General features: G+C 36.0%; 5 protein-coding genes and 1 long non-coding RNA gene across 6 annotated transcripts in view; 4 read left to right on the forward strand and 2 right to left on the reverse strand.

Annotated features, from left to right (window-relative positions):
- Positions 1,703 to 5,473, forward strand: LOC104749467 (auxin response factor 3). The gene is made up of 11 exons (XM_019238590.1): positions 1,703 to 1,755; positions 1,876 to 2,356; positions 2,876 to 2,932; positions 3,036 to 3,218; positions 3,356 to 3,440; positions 3,524 to 3,614; positions 3,710 to 3,874; positions 4,075 to 4,194; positions 4,280 to 4,355; positions 4,459 to 4,621; positions 4,712 to 5,473. The coding sequence occupies exons 2-11, from the start codon at positions 2,042 to 2,044 to the stop codon at positions 5,272 to 5,274; spliced, it is 1,818 nt and encodes a 605-aa protein (XP_019094135.1). The 5' UTR covers positions 1,703 to 1,755; positions 1,876 to 2,041; the 3' UTR covers positions 5,275 to 5,473.
- Positions 5,510 to 6,178, forward strand: LOC104749468. Its single transcript, XM_010471111.2, has one exon. The coding sequence runs from the start codon at positions 5,618 to 5,620 to the stop codon at positions 6,047 to 6,049; it is 432 nt and encodes a 143-aa protein (XP_010469413.1). The 5' UTR covers positions 5,510 to 5,617; the 3' UTR covers positions 6,050 to 6,178.
- On the reverse strand, positions 7,092 to 7,897 carry LOC104749469. Its single transcript, XR_761379.1, has 3 exons — positions 7,787 to 7,897; positions 7,547 to 7,605; positions 7,092 to 7,359 (listed from the first exon to the last, which is right to left on the reverse strand). It is a non-coding gene; the product is annotated as an uncharacterized LOC104749469 (long non-coding RNA).
- On the forward strand, positions 10,431 to 11,431 carry LOC104749470 (protein E6-like). The gene has a single exon (XM_010471112.2). It carries the CDS (start codon positions 10,467 to 10,469, stop codon positions 11,259 to 11,261), a length of 795 nt encoding a protein of 264 aa, XP_010469414.1. The 5' UTR covers positions 10,431 to 10,466; the 3' UTR covers positions 11,262 to 11,431.
- Positions 11,640 to 12,697, forward strand: LOC104749471 (protein NUCLEAR FUSION DEFECTIVE 6, chloroplastic/mitochondrial-like). The gene is made up of 3 exons (XM_010471113.2): positions 11,640 to 11,852; positions 11,941 to 12,059; positions 12,458 to 12,697. The coding sequence occupies exons 1-3, from the start codon at positions 11,710 to 11,712 to the stop codon at positions 12,475 to 12,477; spliced, it is 282 nt and encodes a 93-aa protein (XP_010469415.1). The 5' UTR covers positions 11,640 to 11,709; the 3' UTR covers positions 12,478 to 12,697.
- Positions 12,787 to 13,628, reverse strand: part of LOC104749472 (uncharacterized protein At4g28440-like) — a 1,706-nt gene continuing 864 nt past the window's right edge. The window contains exon 2 of the mRNA XM_010471114.1: positions 12,787 to 13,264. Within this exon, the coding sequence (XP_010469416.1) occupies positions 13,074 to 13,264 (191 nt within the window). The 3' untranslated portion in view covers positions 12,787 to 13,073. The remainder of the gene's footprint in view (positions 13,265 to 13,628) is intronic.

Genomic DNA, 13,628 nt, shown 5'->3' on the forward strand with positions numbered 1-13,628 from the left:
AAAAAAAAAAAAAAAAATGTAAAGGAAAATGTGAAAAAGAAAGAAAGAAAAAAGTCCCCCCTGATCCTCGGGTTCTTTGTAATTTATGACACTCCCAATTTAAGACCTTCTTCTCACTTTTTTCTCTATTTGTCCTTTTACAGATTCTTCAGTCTTACATTTCTACCCTTCTCTGTCTCTTGTATTTACTTGTACTTGTTCAATTGTCTGTTCTCTTGTTTGCTACATTGTGGGTTTTGTGATGAGATTCATTCTCACAATGGGCAATTAAAGAAACAATATATCTAGGATGTACTTGTGGCGAAATGTTGGGTACTTTTCATGTGTGTTGGTTTGGTTATGTTTAACTTCTTTGTTTGTTGTACACTTAAAACTAAACTATGAACTTATAGATTTCTTAAGTGTTTTCATCAACTATACTTTATTTAGTTTTCATTAAATACAACATAGTTAATCTTATTTCTTCTCTTTTGCGATAGTAAATTTATGAGAAAATGTAACACAAGAATGCCATAGCCCATAGTGATTATATTCAAAAGGAGTGACAATGATAATAAACTAGGCAAAGAAGAATTTATTTTGTTTGCATGTGTATTAAGATGTAATATAATTCAATATATGGTATGATTAAGTTAGTTCCTCATCTGGGTAGACATAATTATAAGAATTTTCGAAACCTCATCTTACCAAAAACATATATAATCTCGACCATTTGTTTCTTTCAATATGTCCTACCGTTTATGGGACCCTACTCACTCTGTACTTATGCAATAATTCTTCCTGTTTTCGCAATATCATTAGATAGGTTTATTTTAGAAATTCGGATGATTTATGTGTATCCATCAATTTATTCGCCGTTTATAATATAGGTTCATGATAAAAAAAATCTCTTTCGTATAAAGATGTTTTTGGTAAACATCTAATCTAATTCAAAATTTAGTAAAAATGCAATGTGATTGATGATGTGTATAGATAGATCGCATTAGATCCATGTGTGCTAATGCTGTGAAGTATGAACTTCTAAAAATATTCTAAGCACACAATTATATATCTATCTTAATAAATACGTAAATTCAGATGAATTTCTTAAATATATATACATTCAAAATCTAACTAATTAGTTCCAAATTCGAATAAAATCAGCGTACATATAAAAACCTTTTCAACCTATAATACTAAACTACTGAAGTACCCACGCACTTTATATTATAATCACGAGAAATATAGTATAAAAAGAACGTAGAGAGTATAACGGTAATCCAAATCTACACCACAAACACAAAAACACATGAACTACTACTACTACTACTTACTATATATAATAATGGATAAATAATTTTAAAACGATACACTAATGTGCATCAATCCCTAAAAGCATGCCACCACCAGTATTGAATCATTCTTTCATCTCTCCCCACCGTTATAGAAAGAAAAAAAAATTGATTCAAAGAGACGACGACAAAGATAGTTATTAAGCTCATTGTTCTTTGCAGATCTTATTATATAATGATTAATGCCATAAACTTGTAACAATATAATCATTTCAGAAAAATATCCAACAAGTAAAGATTGCAAAGAAACTGTTGTGTAAAAGATAATAATAGTAAAAAAAGAAGCAAAAATCAATCAATTCGAAAAAAAAAAAATCTAATCCATCTAATGTCTCTCTCCACGCACAAAAGGTCTAAAAGCCACACCACACACATCAGTCACCAGACGTAGCAGAGAGCAGCAACACTGTTCAGAGAGCACTCAGTACTGTTCTGTTCTGATCCTCTCTCTCCTCTCTCTCTCTTTTTACATCGTCAAAAAAAAAAAAAAATTAAAAATCAAAACTTTATTTTGACCCTTTGTTTTTTTTTTTTGCTCTCCAAGGCTTAAAGACACTCACTCATCACTGTGCTAGTCTCTCCTCTTTTGGCTGAGAGGGTAAAGTCATGAAGAAACTCCTCTGAAAAATTTTCTATCTTTTTTTTCTCTTTTTTAATAATAAAGCTCTTATCTTTATCTCTCTTTCTCTCTCTCTCTCTCGCTCTCTTTAATGGGTGGTTTAATCGATCTGAACGTGATGGAGGCGGAGGAGGAAGAAACGCAAACGCCATCTTCAGCTTCTGGGTCAGTCTCGCCTACTTCGTCATCGTCAGCGTCTGCTTCTGTGGTGTCTTCGAGCTCTGGTGGAGGGGTTTGTTTGGAGCTGTGGCATGCTTGTGCTGGACCCCTCATCTCTCTCCCAAAAAGAGGAAGCCTTGTGTTGTATTTCCCTCAGGGACATTTGGAACAAGCCCCCGATTTCTCCGCCGCGATTTACGGGCTACCTCCTCACGTGTTCTGTCGTATTCTCGATGTTAAGCTTCACGTATGTCTCCTTATCTCTCTCTCTCTCTCTCTCTTTATAATCCTCTCTCTCTCTCTCTCTTTCTATTTTTTGTTTTGTTTTGTTTTTGTTTACTTCATTCCTCTGCTCTCAAAGCAGAGATATATGGGCGTTGTTTTGTTTTTCTGATTTTTAGTTTTTAGTTTTTGTTTTGGTGAATCTGAAGTTGGGGTTTTCGATACAAGTATGGAGATTTGTGCCTCTTGGTTATTGAATTGTTTGAGACAAACGAATTTATGTTGGAGGTGGAAAAAAGTTTCCCTTTTTGCTCCATTTGCGTTTCTTCTTGTGGCATTTTGATTATGAACACTTGAAATCCCCAAAACTTGTCTGCAGTTTTTTGTGCTTATGAATTTGATTTCAATGTTTCCTCTTTTGCCCCATTTTGATGGCAATTGCGTTCAGAACATTACAAATCCCTTTTAAAGGTTGTTTTTTTTTGTTGTTGTTGTTGTGCTGTGAGGATTAATAAACAAAATGTGGGGTTTTTTGATTTTGTAGGCAGAGACGACTACTGATGAAGTTTATGCTCAAGTCTCTCTTCTTCCTGAGTCTGAGGTGAGTGTTTTTACTTTATTAGCTCTCGAGCCTTGGAACAAGAGAGACAGAGAGAGTGAATGGCTCGAGCTTAGAGATTTTGAGTTGATTGTTGTTTATACAGGACATTGAGAGGAAGGTGCGTGAAGGAATTATAGATGTTGATGCTGGAGAGGAAGATTATGAAGTTCTTAAGAGGTCAAGTACTCCTCACATGTTTTGCAAAACCCTTACTGCTTCTGATACAAGCACCCATGGTGGCTTCTCTGTTCCTCGTCGAGCTGCTGAGGATTGCTTCCCTCCTCTGGTACTTACTCTCAATATTCTAAAACATTACACTCTGTATCTTCTGTAGTAAGACTACTTATTCAGGGTTTTAGTTATGTTCTTCTGTAAGGTCATATTGAAAGATTTAACAGCATATTCATTCGCATTGTTATGTAGGACTATAGCCAGCCCCGGCCTTCTCAGGAGCTTCTTGCTAGGGATCTTCATGGCCTGGAGTGGCGATTTCGCCACATTTATCGAGGTGAGTTTCTTGTTTTATGTTGCTTTTTTTTTGTTCCTTGAGATAGTAAATGGAAATCTTGAATGGTTTGAGTGACTTTTTAGGGCAACCTAGGAGGCATTTGCTCACTACCGGGTGGAGTGCATTTGTGAACAAGAAGAAGCTTGTCTCTGGAGATGCTGTGCTTTTCCTTAGGTATTAAAAAAATAAATGCTTCTATGTTTTCTCACTACACAAACTCTTTGGTTTCCTGTTAGAGGAGTTGTGATATATGTGTTTCTCTGATATAGAGGCGATGATGGCAAACTGCGACTGGGAGTTAGAAGAGCTTCTCAAATCGAAGGCACCGCTGCTCTCTCGGCTAAGTACAATCAGAATATGAACCACAACAATTTCTCTGAAGTAGCTCATGCCATATCGACCCATAGCGTTTTCAGCATATACTACAACCCCAAGTAAGTCCCAACCACAACTTTGGAACCACTGTTGTGTATTGTTTTGTTAATTGTTTCCAGGGAGTTTATTCTAATCTAGGTCTTAGCAACTTTGGAACCACTATTGTGTAATATATACTATGTTTGTTAAAACAACTATAGTGATGAAGTTTGCATTAATACTAAGTTTACTGGAATTGTAATTGGTAAAATATTTTCAGGGCAAGCTGGTCAAATTTCATAATCCCTGCACCTAAGTTCTTGAAGATTGTTGACTATCCATTTTGTATCGGTATGAGATTCAAAGCAAGGGTTGAGTCTGAAGATGCCTCTGAGAGAAGGTTATAGCTCAAGCTTTAAGAGAACATTGCCACACCTTATGTTTAATATGCTCATCTTTCTAAAATGTTTTGCCTGTTTTGTCAGATCCCCTGGGATTATAACTGGAATCAGCGATTTGGATCCTATCAGGTGGCCTGGTTCTAAATGGAGATGCCTTTTGGTAAGCTATGATTTATGATCTTGAAAGAAGTCACTAGGCTTCTTATATAATTCCCATAAGCTTAGTGCTCGCACTGAAACTGTGTGTTTGATGTCATATTCAGGTAAGGTGGGATGACATTGAGGCAAATGGGCATCAACAGCGTGTCTCGCCATGGGAGATCGAACCATCTGGTTCAATCTCCAATTCAGGCAGCTTCGTAACAACTGGTCCCAAGAGAAGCAGGATTGGCTTTTCCTCAGGAAAGCCTGATATTCCTGTCTCTGGTATAACATCTACTCGACAAAACACATCCTACCGCTTATATAATGTGACCTCGCCTATAGTCTTTTTCATGTTTTCTGCTACTGTTTCAGAGGGGATTCGCGCCACAGACTTTGAGGAATCTATGAGATTCCAGAGGGTCTTGCAAGGTCAAGAAATTTTACCGGGTTTTATCAACACTTCTTCGGATGGTGGAGCCGGTGCTAGGAGAGGCCGCTTCAAAGGAACAGAATTTAACGACTCTTATGGGTTCCATAAGGTCTTGCAAGGTCAAGAAACAGTTCCCGCTTACTCAATAACCGATCATCATCGGCAGCATGGGTTGAGCCAGAGGAACATATGGTGTGGGCCGTTCCAGAACTTTAGCACCCGTATCCTCCCCCCATCTGCGTCATCATCACCTTCTTCCGTACTGCTAACTAACTCGAACAGTCCAAACGCACGCCTGGAGGATCATCACGGAGGTTCAGGCAGGTGCAGGCTGTTTGGTTTCCCGTTAACAGAAGAGACCACATCAGTTGCATCTGCGGCGGTTGTCCCGTGTGTTGAAGGAAACTCCATGAAAGGCGCTTCAGCTGTGCAAAGCAACCATCACCGTTCGCATGGAAGGGACATCTATGCAATGAGAGACATGTTGCTAGACATTGCTCTCTAGGGTTCTTTTGGTTTATTATTATTATTATTATGTGTGTTTTTATTTGCTTGTTGCTTAAGTAAAGTTCTTATCTTTAGTTGATTTATTATGATGATTACTTCCTGCTAACTTTTGGTGATGTCACAAGTTGACAATGATGACTTATGGAAGGAGACTTGTATCACTTTTGTTGCAAGAATGGTTTTTTTAATTAGGTTCAGTGTTCTGTTTTGTCTCAAATCAACCGGTTATTTCCGGTTTATTACGCAAGTCTACATTAAACCGGAAAGAGTCCGATAATACCAAACAATTGAAATCTCTTCTCTGTCTCCCTGCCACTCAAAATAATCTTGATTCCAAAACAATGGAGGAGACGACATGGGAACAGAGACTACAAGCGGTGACACACATACTCACAAACCCAACAACAAAACCATCACTTCACTCCCAATTCTTGATCGGAATCCTAATCCCAAGCTACACCTCGTGGGATTACCCTCCGGTCTATTCGCAGAAGCATCTCCGTCGTCAATGGTGGGTTTCTCAATTCATCAAAAGGGTATCGAGACTCGGGCTTCCTGATACCACCTGGAGGTCGAATTGCCCGTATTATCAGCCGGCGGCGGCGGTTATGGCGGTGGAGGAAGGGAGATGGGGCAAAGAGGAGAGGATAGAGTACGCGAGGAAGAGGCTGAGGAGGAAGAGATTGGTGAACGAAGTGAATCCTTATATTCCTCTTTTGGTTCCTAATTTGCTTCTCTTTACTCTCTTGTTATGGGATCCTGTTCCTGAGTAAATTGATTTATTATTATCATCAAATCTGTGTTCCTGTTTTTTTTTTGTATTAAAGAAGAAGAAGAAGAGACATAAAAACCGGTTAATTGTTTAGTTTGAATTGGTTCGATGTGATCCGGTTTGGTTTTAAGGGTTATTATGTTTGGATCGGGTCGTCGTCACAAAACCCAACTAGTTTTGGGGATTTGTCTTTGCTTTAAAACTTATAACTTTAAAAGGTTGGGTGGTGCTTATTGTCAATTTGTCACAACCAACAAGAAAGGACTTTGATTAGTGCTACTACTTACTAGTACTAGTATTATGGACTTTTGAATAGTGGCAGTAGTACTCGTGTATTATATTTAGCAGAATAGTATGTTGCCGACTGCTGCTATTTTTTGGTTAGGATAGAGAAATCGATAATTATATTGCAAGTTAACTAGCTAATTAGCGGAATGATAGTGTATATGGTTGTCCATTTTGCAGTGAGGGATAAGTGATTTGGGCAAGCTTCCCTATCATTCACTATCTCTTAAACCCACCAATCTTTATTAGTTAGTTCCAACGGCAAGTCATGCTACTCCCAAATACTTTGACAAAATCTAACAAATGTGGATGATCTCACCCTTTGCTTGTACTATCTTGTGGGTCTAAATCATTAACCAAATCTTTATTTTATTTTTATGAATACGTGTATTTTATCTTTCCCCCTAAAAGATTTGTGTGGAGCCGTTTATTATCGTTTTCTTAATTTGGTAGTTGAGATCTATCTTTAAGCTTTGAATGGTTGCTCCCTATACTCTATACTACATAGCGTGTACTAACATTTTAATATGGAGTTGAATGGACTGTAATATGGAGTAAACAGTGTATGCACAACACCATAAAATAATATGCATAACACCATACCATTATGAATGGTAAAAATCGGACTATGGTATGAAGTGGTGCGTACAAAAAGATTAAAAACAATTTTAATAATATTTTTAATCATAATTAACTAATAACTATTACAAATGTTTTTAAAAATTACAAATCAAAATCTATTATTTCGATTATCCCATAACATATCAGCAATATTGTCTCGTATGTTTGCCATATATGGTCTATCTTCTCTCTCGACCTCATCTTGTTCATTTGAATAATTTTGCTCGTTTTTTGTATACACTTTTGAAGAATCTTCAAAGAAATCTGTATCCGAAAAATTCGAAACTCTAATAAAGTTGTGGAGTCCCATCATGACGATAATTACTCTCTTTTGCATTTCCAAACCATATCTAGGATCATCCCTAAGAATCATCCACTTCTTCTTCCATACTCCAAATGTTTGTTCTATAATAGAACGTAAAGATGCATAATATCTATTAAATAACTCTTCTTTGTTCAGTGGCGGAAGACCATTATATTATTATATTATTTCAATAATAATATAGTTATTGAAATAAGATAAATAAAGATATGTGTAATGCTAAATAAATTCAATTATTGCAAATAAAGTTAGGTGTATATTAAAAGTTACCCGTCTACGTATAGGAGGATCCATGTTTGCATTCATATTACGACCTTGTGATGACATATCTATAATCACAAACAATATTAAGCTAGTTAATAAATATAAGATCAAACTAAAAGTTAACTAAAAACATCATATCTATACTAATAAACTAGCTCATCATCCTTAAAAAATTAACTAATAAATTCTCAAATATCTACTATAAACTAAACTAAAAAGAAAATGAGGTGAGAAAATAAAACTTACTTATGAATTTGAGATGAGATAAATGGTTGATTCAAAAGAGTTTTAGATTGAAGAGCTTCAATGAGTAAAGAGAAGAGAGTTCTCTCTAGATCTAGATTTTGTTTTTGGGAATATGATTTTTTTGTTGTAAATTTTAACATTTATGAATGCATCTATATATATATATACATATATATTTAGAAAGTACAAAGAAACACAACTTTAACCAATGAGATAAAAGTACTAGGATTCAACTAGTTTGAACACGTTTTTACCCAACTTTTACTATTGGTATGAAGTAGGTATGGAGGTTTTATGGTGTAAACTAAAATAATCGGACCAACAAAATAATTTACACAGTATGCAGTTTTTTTTTTTTGATTCCAGACTAGTATGGAGCTGTATAGTATGGAGAAGTGCATACTAGTCTGCAATGATGAATGGCGTACTAACTGCGGACTGGTCCGACTTTAGTCTGGTCCGAAGTGTACTGGACAACCATTCACAACCTTAATATTGTCTGAAAAGGAGAAGTACCAACTCTCTTCCCCATACTCACAGAAGTCAAATGTTACTTGAAACTTTTGTCAAGCACTTATTTGTATTAGGTAAAGTATTTAAGAATTACGAACAAGCTATGTTCGCTTATTTATAGATCGATGTTAGTGAGAACCAAACCAATAATTTCTTAAATCCGGTATATTAGATGTTTCTATCAAACATATTGAAAAAGGAAAACAAACGTAATGCATGCTTTAGGCTCGGAAAACGTATAGGGTTGGTTGCTCTATACACTCCATACTAGATAATGCGTACTAATATTTTAGTATGGAGTGGAATGGACGGTAGTTTGGAGTAAACATTGGTATGCACAACACCATACAATAGTATGCAGAACACTATGCTATTATGAATGGTAAAAATCAGACCATAGTATGGAGTAGTGTGTACAAAAGATTAAAATTATTTTAATTATATTTTTCTCATAATTAATATTAATTATCACAAGATGTATTTAAGAATTATAAATCAAAATTTATTATTTCGATTATCCCATAACATAGAGTTCAACAAAAAAATAGCTTTCTAAAATTAGAATTACAAGTCAAAGCTATTATTTTGATTAGCCCATAATAATATTGTTTCAATTATTGAGATAAATGGTTTATTTAAAAAAAAAAAATTAAATTTCTAAGATTGAAGAGAAGAGAGTTCTCTCTCGTCGCTCTAGTTTTTTTTTTTTGGGAATTTTATTTTGTGAATTTTTAATACTTATGATTGATCATATGTATACACATTTTTCAAAAGTACAAAGAAACACAAATTTAACCAATGAGAACAAAGAACTTGGATCCAACTAGTTAAGAATCATGTTTTAATCCAACTTTCACTTTTGGTATGGAGTTGGTATGGAGGTTTTAAGCAGTAAAGAGAAAAAATCGGACCAATAGTACATTTTCCATAATATGCAGTTTTTTTTTTCAATTGTAGACCAGTATAGAGTTTTGTAATATGAAGTAATGCATACTGGTCTGGAATTATGAATGGTGAATTTACTGCAGATTGGTCCGACTTTAGTCCGGTCCGGAGTAGACTATAGAACCATTCACAGCCATAGTAGTAGTACGATTCAATTCATATCAGTGTCCCTATTGTGGTGAATACCCCAAAATCTCCAATTAAGAGACTTCGCCATTGCAACTTCATTTTCACCCCTCTTTTTTTGTTGTCAACTAATTTTCTTTCTATTGGTTGACATATAGAGACAAAAAACAAAAACAAAATTCCTTTTATTGTTCATTAAGTCAACTAATTTTCTTCTTCCTCCAAGAGAAAATAACTACTATAGTGATAATAGAGAAAGAAAAATAATCCCCAATACAAATAAGCAGTATGGTTTTCATTTTTTGGGTGCATGGAAACAATTAACAATTTAACACTTACGCTTTAGCTAAACTGAGAGAACGTAACTAAAATAAAATAAAACTGAGAGAACGTACGTTGGGTCACACGACTCACAAAGTCACAACAGAGCACTCATATCTTTGGATTAGAGCTCTATAGGTATATCTAGATTCTGAATGGTTTACACGATATGCAGCGAAGAGGGCAGAGCGTACCAAAGAGAAGTAGTACAAAATTGCACTATCGTTTTTGATAAGTTTCTTCCGTTTCAAAACATGTGTTGTTAGATAACAATCCTTTTTTTTTTTGAGGTAAAAAGTTCATCAAGTCATTGATAATTTTTCAACTGTTATTACGTGTAGAACGTTTTGATGTAGGCTTTTGGTATATATTGTTCGCCAAATGAATCATTTGCATAAACACTAATATATACTACAACCCATGGCCTTTTAGAGCATGATGCTTATGTTCATTGTCCATATGTGTTTTAACAAACCTCATAATATTAGGTATTAGAATTTTACATAATCGGTTTGATTAGTTACCATTTTCTGATAAAATAACTACATAGGCGCCACCAAAAGTCGAACTAACTCTTTGAAAATTCATCTCTTCTAAAATGGACTCGCCATCAACCATTATTACCAATCCACTCTTTACTTGCACCTAACCATTTACACTCTATTAATTTTTAAAAAGGAGTTAAATTAATCAAAAGGAAAAGAAAAAAAGAAAACCCTTTTCTATATATAAACACTCCCACTTTCTCTCACAAACCCATAACACTCACATCACCATGGCTTTTTCTACTAGCTCATGCCTCCTCTTTTTCTGCTTAACACTTGTTCTTTCCTCCACCCAAATCAATGCAAGAGACAGCTACTCCTTTGGTAAGTTTCAAAGAGAAAACCCCACAGAACAAAACCCTAACAGTCTTGTCCCTAACCAAACCAACGAGAAGAAAGAGCAAGATGACCAGAACCCTGCTTTTATCCCCCAGTCAGAAAACGGGTACGGCTTGTACGGTCACGAGACAACCTACAACAACAATAAAGAGACGTTGAACAATAACAAGAACGAGGAGACCGTTAACTACGACGACTCTTTCTCCACCCCAAGCCTAAGCGAAACAGATCAAACCCAAGAATCTTACAAGAACTACAGAGATAGCTATCCTAAGCCGACCGAGATTTACGACAACAACAGGGACACGGTCTACTACGGAAACCCCGATACTTACGGGACGGATAAGAGGGAGAAGGAGGCGTACAAGGGTTATGGCAACAAGGACACGAGCTACTACGGAAACTCCAACACTTACGGGGCGGAGAAGAGAGAGAAGGAGGCGTACAAGGGTTATAGCAACAACGTAGAGAGACAAGGGATGAGCGATACGAGGTATATGGCGAATGGTAAATACTACTACGACCTTGACGACGACAGAAACCACGGTAGCTTCTACCAGAATCACTATTACAACTACAAGCCCACCGGTTACAACGAGAAGAAATCCAACTTCAAGAATCCATACGATTCGAACCAACACCCCGAGATGTTCGGGGAAGAGCAAGGAGATCAGTTCACTCCATAAGCATGCCCACATGAAACAATATAATAAATATTTGCTTTTATTTATTCGAGTGTTTTTTTTTTGTCAAACTAAAAGTTATATATATTCATCAAAAATATAATTATCTGCATATAAAATTTGGAAAGAATTAATATAGTATATGGTGATGCTTGTTAGCATAATTATGCTAATACTCTAATGTTAATTTTAATCTCTCTATTCGTATATCATTAAGCAGAATCTATTGCATTTTTACAGTATTAATTTTCTCTTTATTTGCTTGTGAGTGAAACATGAAAACCACCGACAACAGATTTGTATAGAATTTTATGACATGGTCATAGTCACGTGACATGCACACGCTCGTGTAACAAAACACTTAATAGTTGCGTTGACCCAAGCGAAACCTATAAACCCAGAAAAATCCCTAAATCCTAAAAATCCAACGAGATTAAATCGGAAACCATCAATGTCCGCCGCCAGATCCGTCCTCCGTTCCGGTGTCGGTCGAGCCGCCGTTGCCGCGTTAAGGTCGACGAAGCCTACGCCTTCTTCTGCGCGATCTACGTTTAGGATGCCTAAACAGAGCCCTATTTCTAACCGCATTTTCAGGTAAAACAACACACAGTGAAAACCGAAACATTGATTTGCGTCGCGGTTTTAACTCAGTTTTGATTTATGTCATTTTGAAATTGAAAAGATCTCCGGTGGAATTGAGCTGCTGCGTCGAGACGATGCTGCCGTACCACACGGCTACTGCTTCTGCGTTGCTCAATTCGATGCTTTCAGCTTCAGGACGCTCCATTTGGACCATCCAAGGTACTTTCTCTAGTCAAAAGACTCTATCCTCTCTCTCAGTGATTTGATACTTAGTGACTGATTCACATAGAGCTGTGTCCTTTCAATCTTGTTGCATTGTTTATGTTTATCCATCATATATGCTTGCGGGTTTGCACATCTATCTCTAGTCGTAAGAGTTGTTGTAGATTAAGTGTTAGAGTTGTTCAATGTCTTGCATTCAGTGAGTGATGTAAAACTGTCAATCACGTCTTCTTTTTGGAGTTAGGCAAAGGGGAATCTTCTTAATGCTGGGTTGATTTTCTTATGATAGTGATAGTGTTTTCACATGAATGGGCCAATATACAAACTTTAATGAATCACACATGCGATTATGTTTTTTTTCTGGATGCTGATATGATGATGTTCTATGTGCTCAGATTGTATTGATGATGCATGATGAATCTCATATGGAGTGCAAGAATGGATGCAGTTTTAAAGCTAAGGTGATGAAGTGACAATAGCGGTGTCATGTTTCTTCTTAGGTCATAAAGATCAGGTTCTGACCTTCTTCAAGGTTGTCCATTAAGGAATCTTATCAACTCTAACCTAGAATATTTGTAAGGACCAACCAGTGCAGTTAAGGTGACTACTTATTTAGCAAAAACCGGTCCCAATCCTAGCTCATCTTTAATTTTGGGTATTGAGGAATCAAAATATCAGAGAACTTGAAGTGGTATTTTGGGTATGGATATGACTATATTTGCAAGACATAAAAATCTTTTTTACCAAGTTTTTTTTTCCATTAACATTCTGTTCAAGGACCAAACAAAAGCATCCAAAAACTCAAAAGAGTACATACATACCGATCGTGCGCATCAAAACCCGAGATCGAGATAAAATACAACCGGTAGATAAAAAATAGTAGCAAACTTGCCGACATCATAAAAGATAAAAAATAATACACCACGCGCGGTAGCAAAACAAAATTCATTGTGGCGCACTTGATATATATTACCTATTAAGAGAGACACTGAAGGGGGTGGTTAGAGATGATCATTCCTCAACGACATTGACGAGCTCATACTCCACAAGAGACAAATTGTTGTCTTCTTTAACAGTTATGTCAACCGGTTCAGTGACTTCAATGCGACCCCATTTGTCAACAGCAAGCCTCATCGATCCCTTGAACATATCTATCTTTGCATTCCGGATATTCACAGTAGCTCCTGGTTTCATCAAGTCCACTACACACAAAGACTTACATATTAGCCCCCAAAATCAATAACAGAGCAGTACAGATCCTAGAGAGCTGTATTTAATCAACAAAATCTATAATTCTAGCAAATGAGAGTATAGGTAATGTCAATGTAGGTTCCAAGAGAGAAAGGGCTTCAAGTATCCAACATTTGAGTTCTTTAAAACAATAAGCTACACTGTTTTGAAGCTATCATAAGGATTTAAAAGGATCAAATCTCTACTTAATGAACAACTTGTGGAATCTGATTGAGAGATGAAAATACATATTCGAACAAGACTAAGAAGCTTCAAAGGATCATTAAAGGATTTGAAAGGTAATTAAAAAAAAAAAAAAAAAAAAAAAAAAAAAAA

This window comes from Camelina sativa, chromosome 16 (genome assembly GCF_000633955.1).
Source record: "Camelina sativa cultivar DH55 chromosome 16, Cs, whole genome shotgun sequence".
Classification (NCBI taxonomy): domain Eukaryota; kingdom Viridiplantae; phylum Streptophyta; class Magnoliopsida; order Brassicales; family Brassicaceae; genus Camelina; species Camelina sativa.

What these genes read in the sequence shown, in the direction of transcription:
- LOC104749471 (XM_010471113.2), top strand. Translation starts at nt 11,710, where the DNA reads ATGTCCGCCGCCAGATCCGTCCTCCGTTCCGGTGTCGGTCGAGCCGCC. An exon ending in ATTTCTAACCGCATTTTCAG is followed by an intron (nt 11,853 to 11,940) that starts GTAAAACAACAC and finishes GAAATTGAAAAG; the next exon opens with ATCTCCGGTGGAATTGAGCT. An exon ending in CTCCATTTGGACCATCCAAG is followed by an intron (nt 12,060 to 12,457) that starts GTACTTTCTCTA and finishes CTATGTGCTCAG; the next exon opens with ATTGTATTGATGATGCATGA.
- LOC104749468 (XM_010471111.2), top strand. Translation starts at nt 5,618, where the DNA reads ATGGAGGAGACGACATGGGAACAGAGACTACAAGCGGTGACACACATA.
- LOC104749470 (XM_010471112.2), top strand. Translation starts at nt 10,467, where the DNA reads ATGGCTTTTTCTACTAGCTCATGCCTCCTCTTTTTCTGCTTAACACTT.
- LOC104749467 (XM_019238590.1), top strand. Translation starts at nt 2,042, where the DNA reads ATGGGTGGTTTAATCGATCTGAACGTGATGGAGGCGGAGGAGGAAGAA. An exon ending in AGCATATACTACAACCCCAA is followed by an intron (nt 3,875 to 4,074) that starts GTAAGTCCCAAC and finishes AAATATTTTCAG; the next exon opens with GGCAAGCTGGTCAAATTTCA. An exon ending in CTAAATGGAGATGCCTTTTG is followed by an intron (nt 4,356 to 4,458) that starts GTAAGCTATGAT and finishes TGTCATATTCAG; the next exon opens with GTAAGGTGGGATGACATTGA.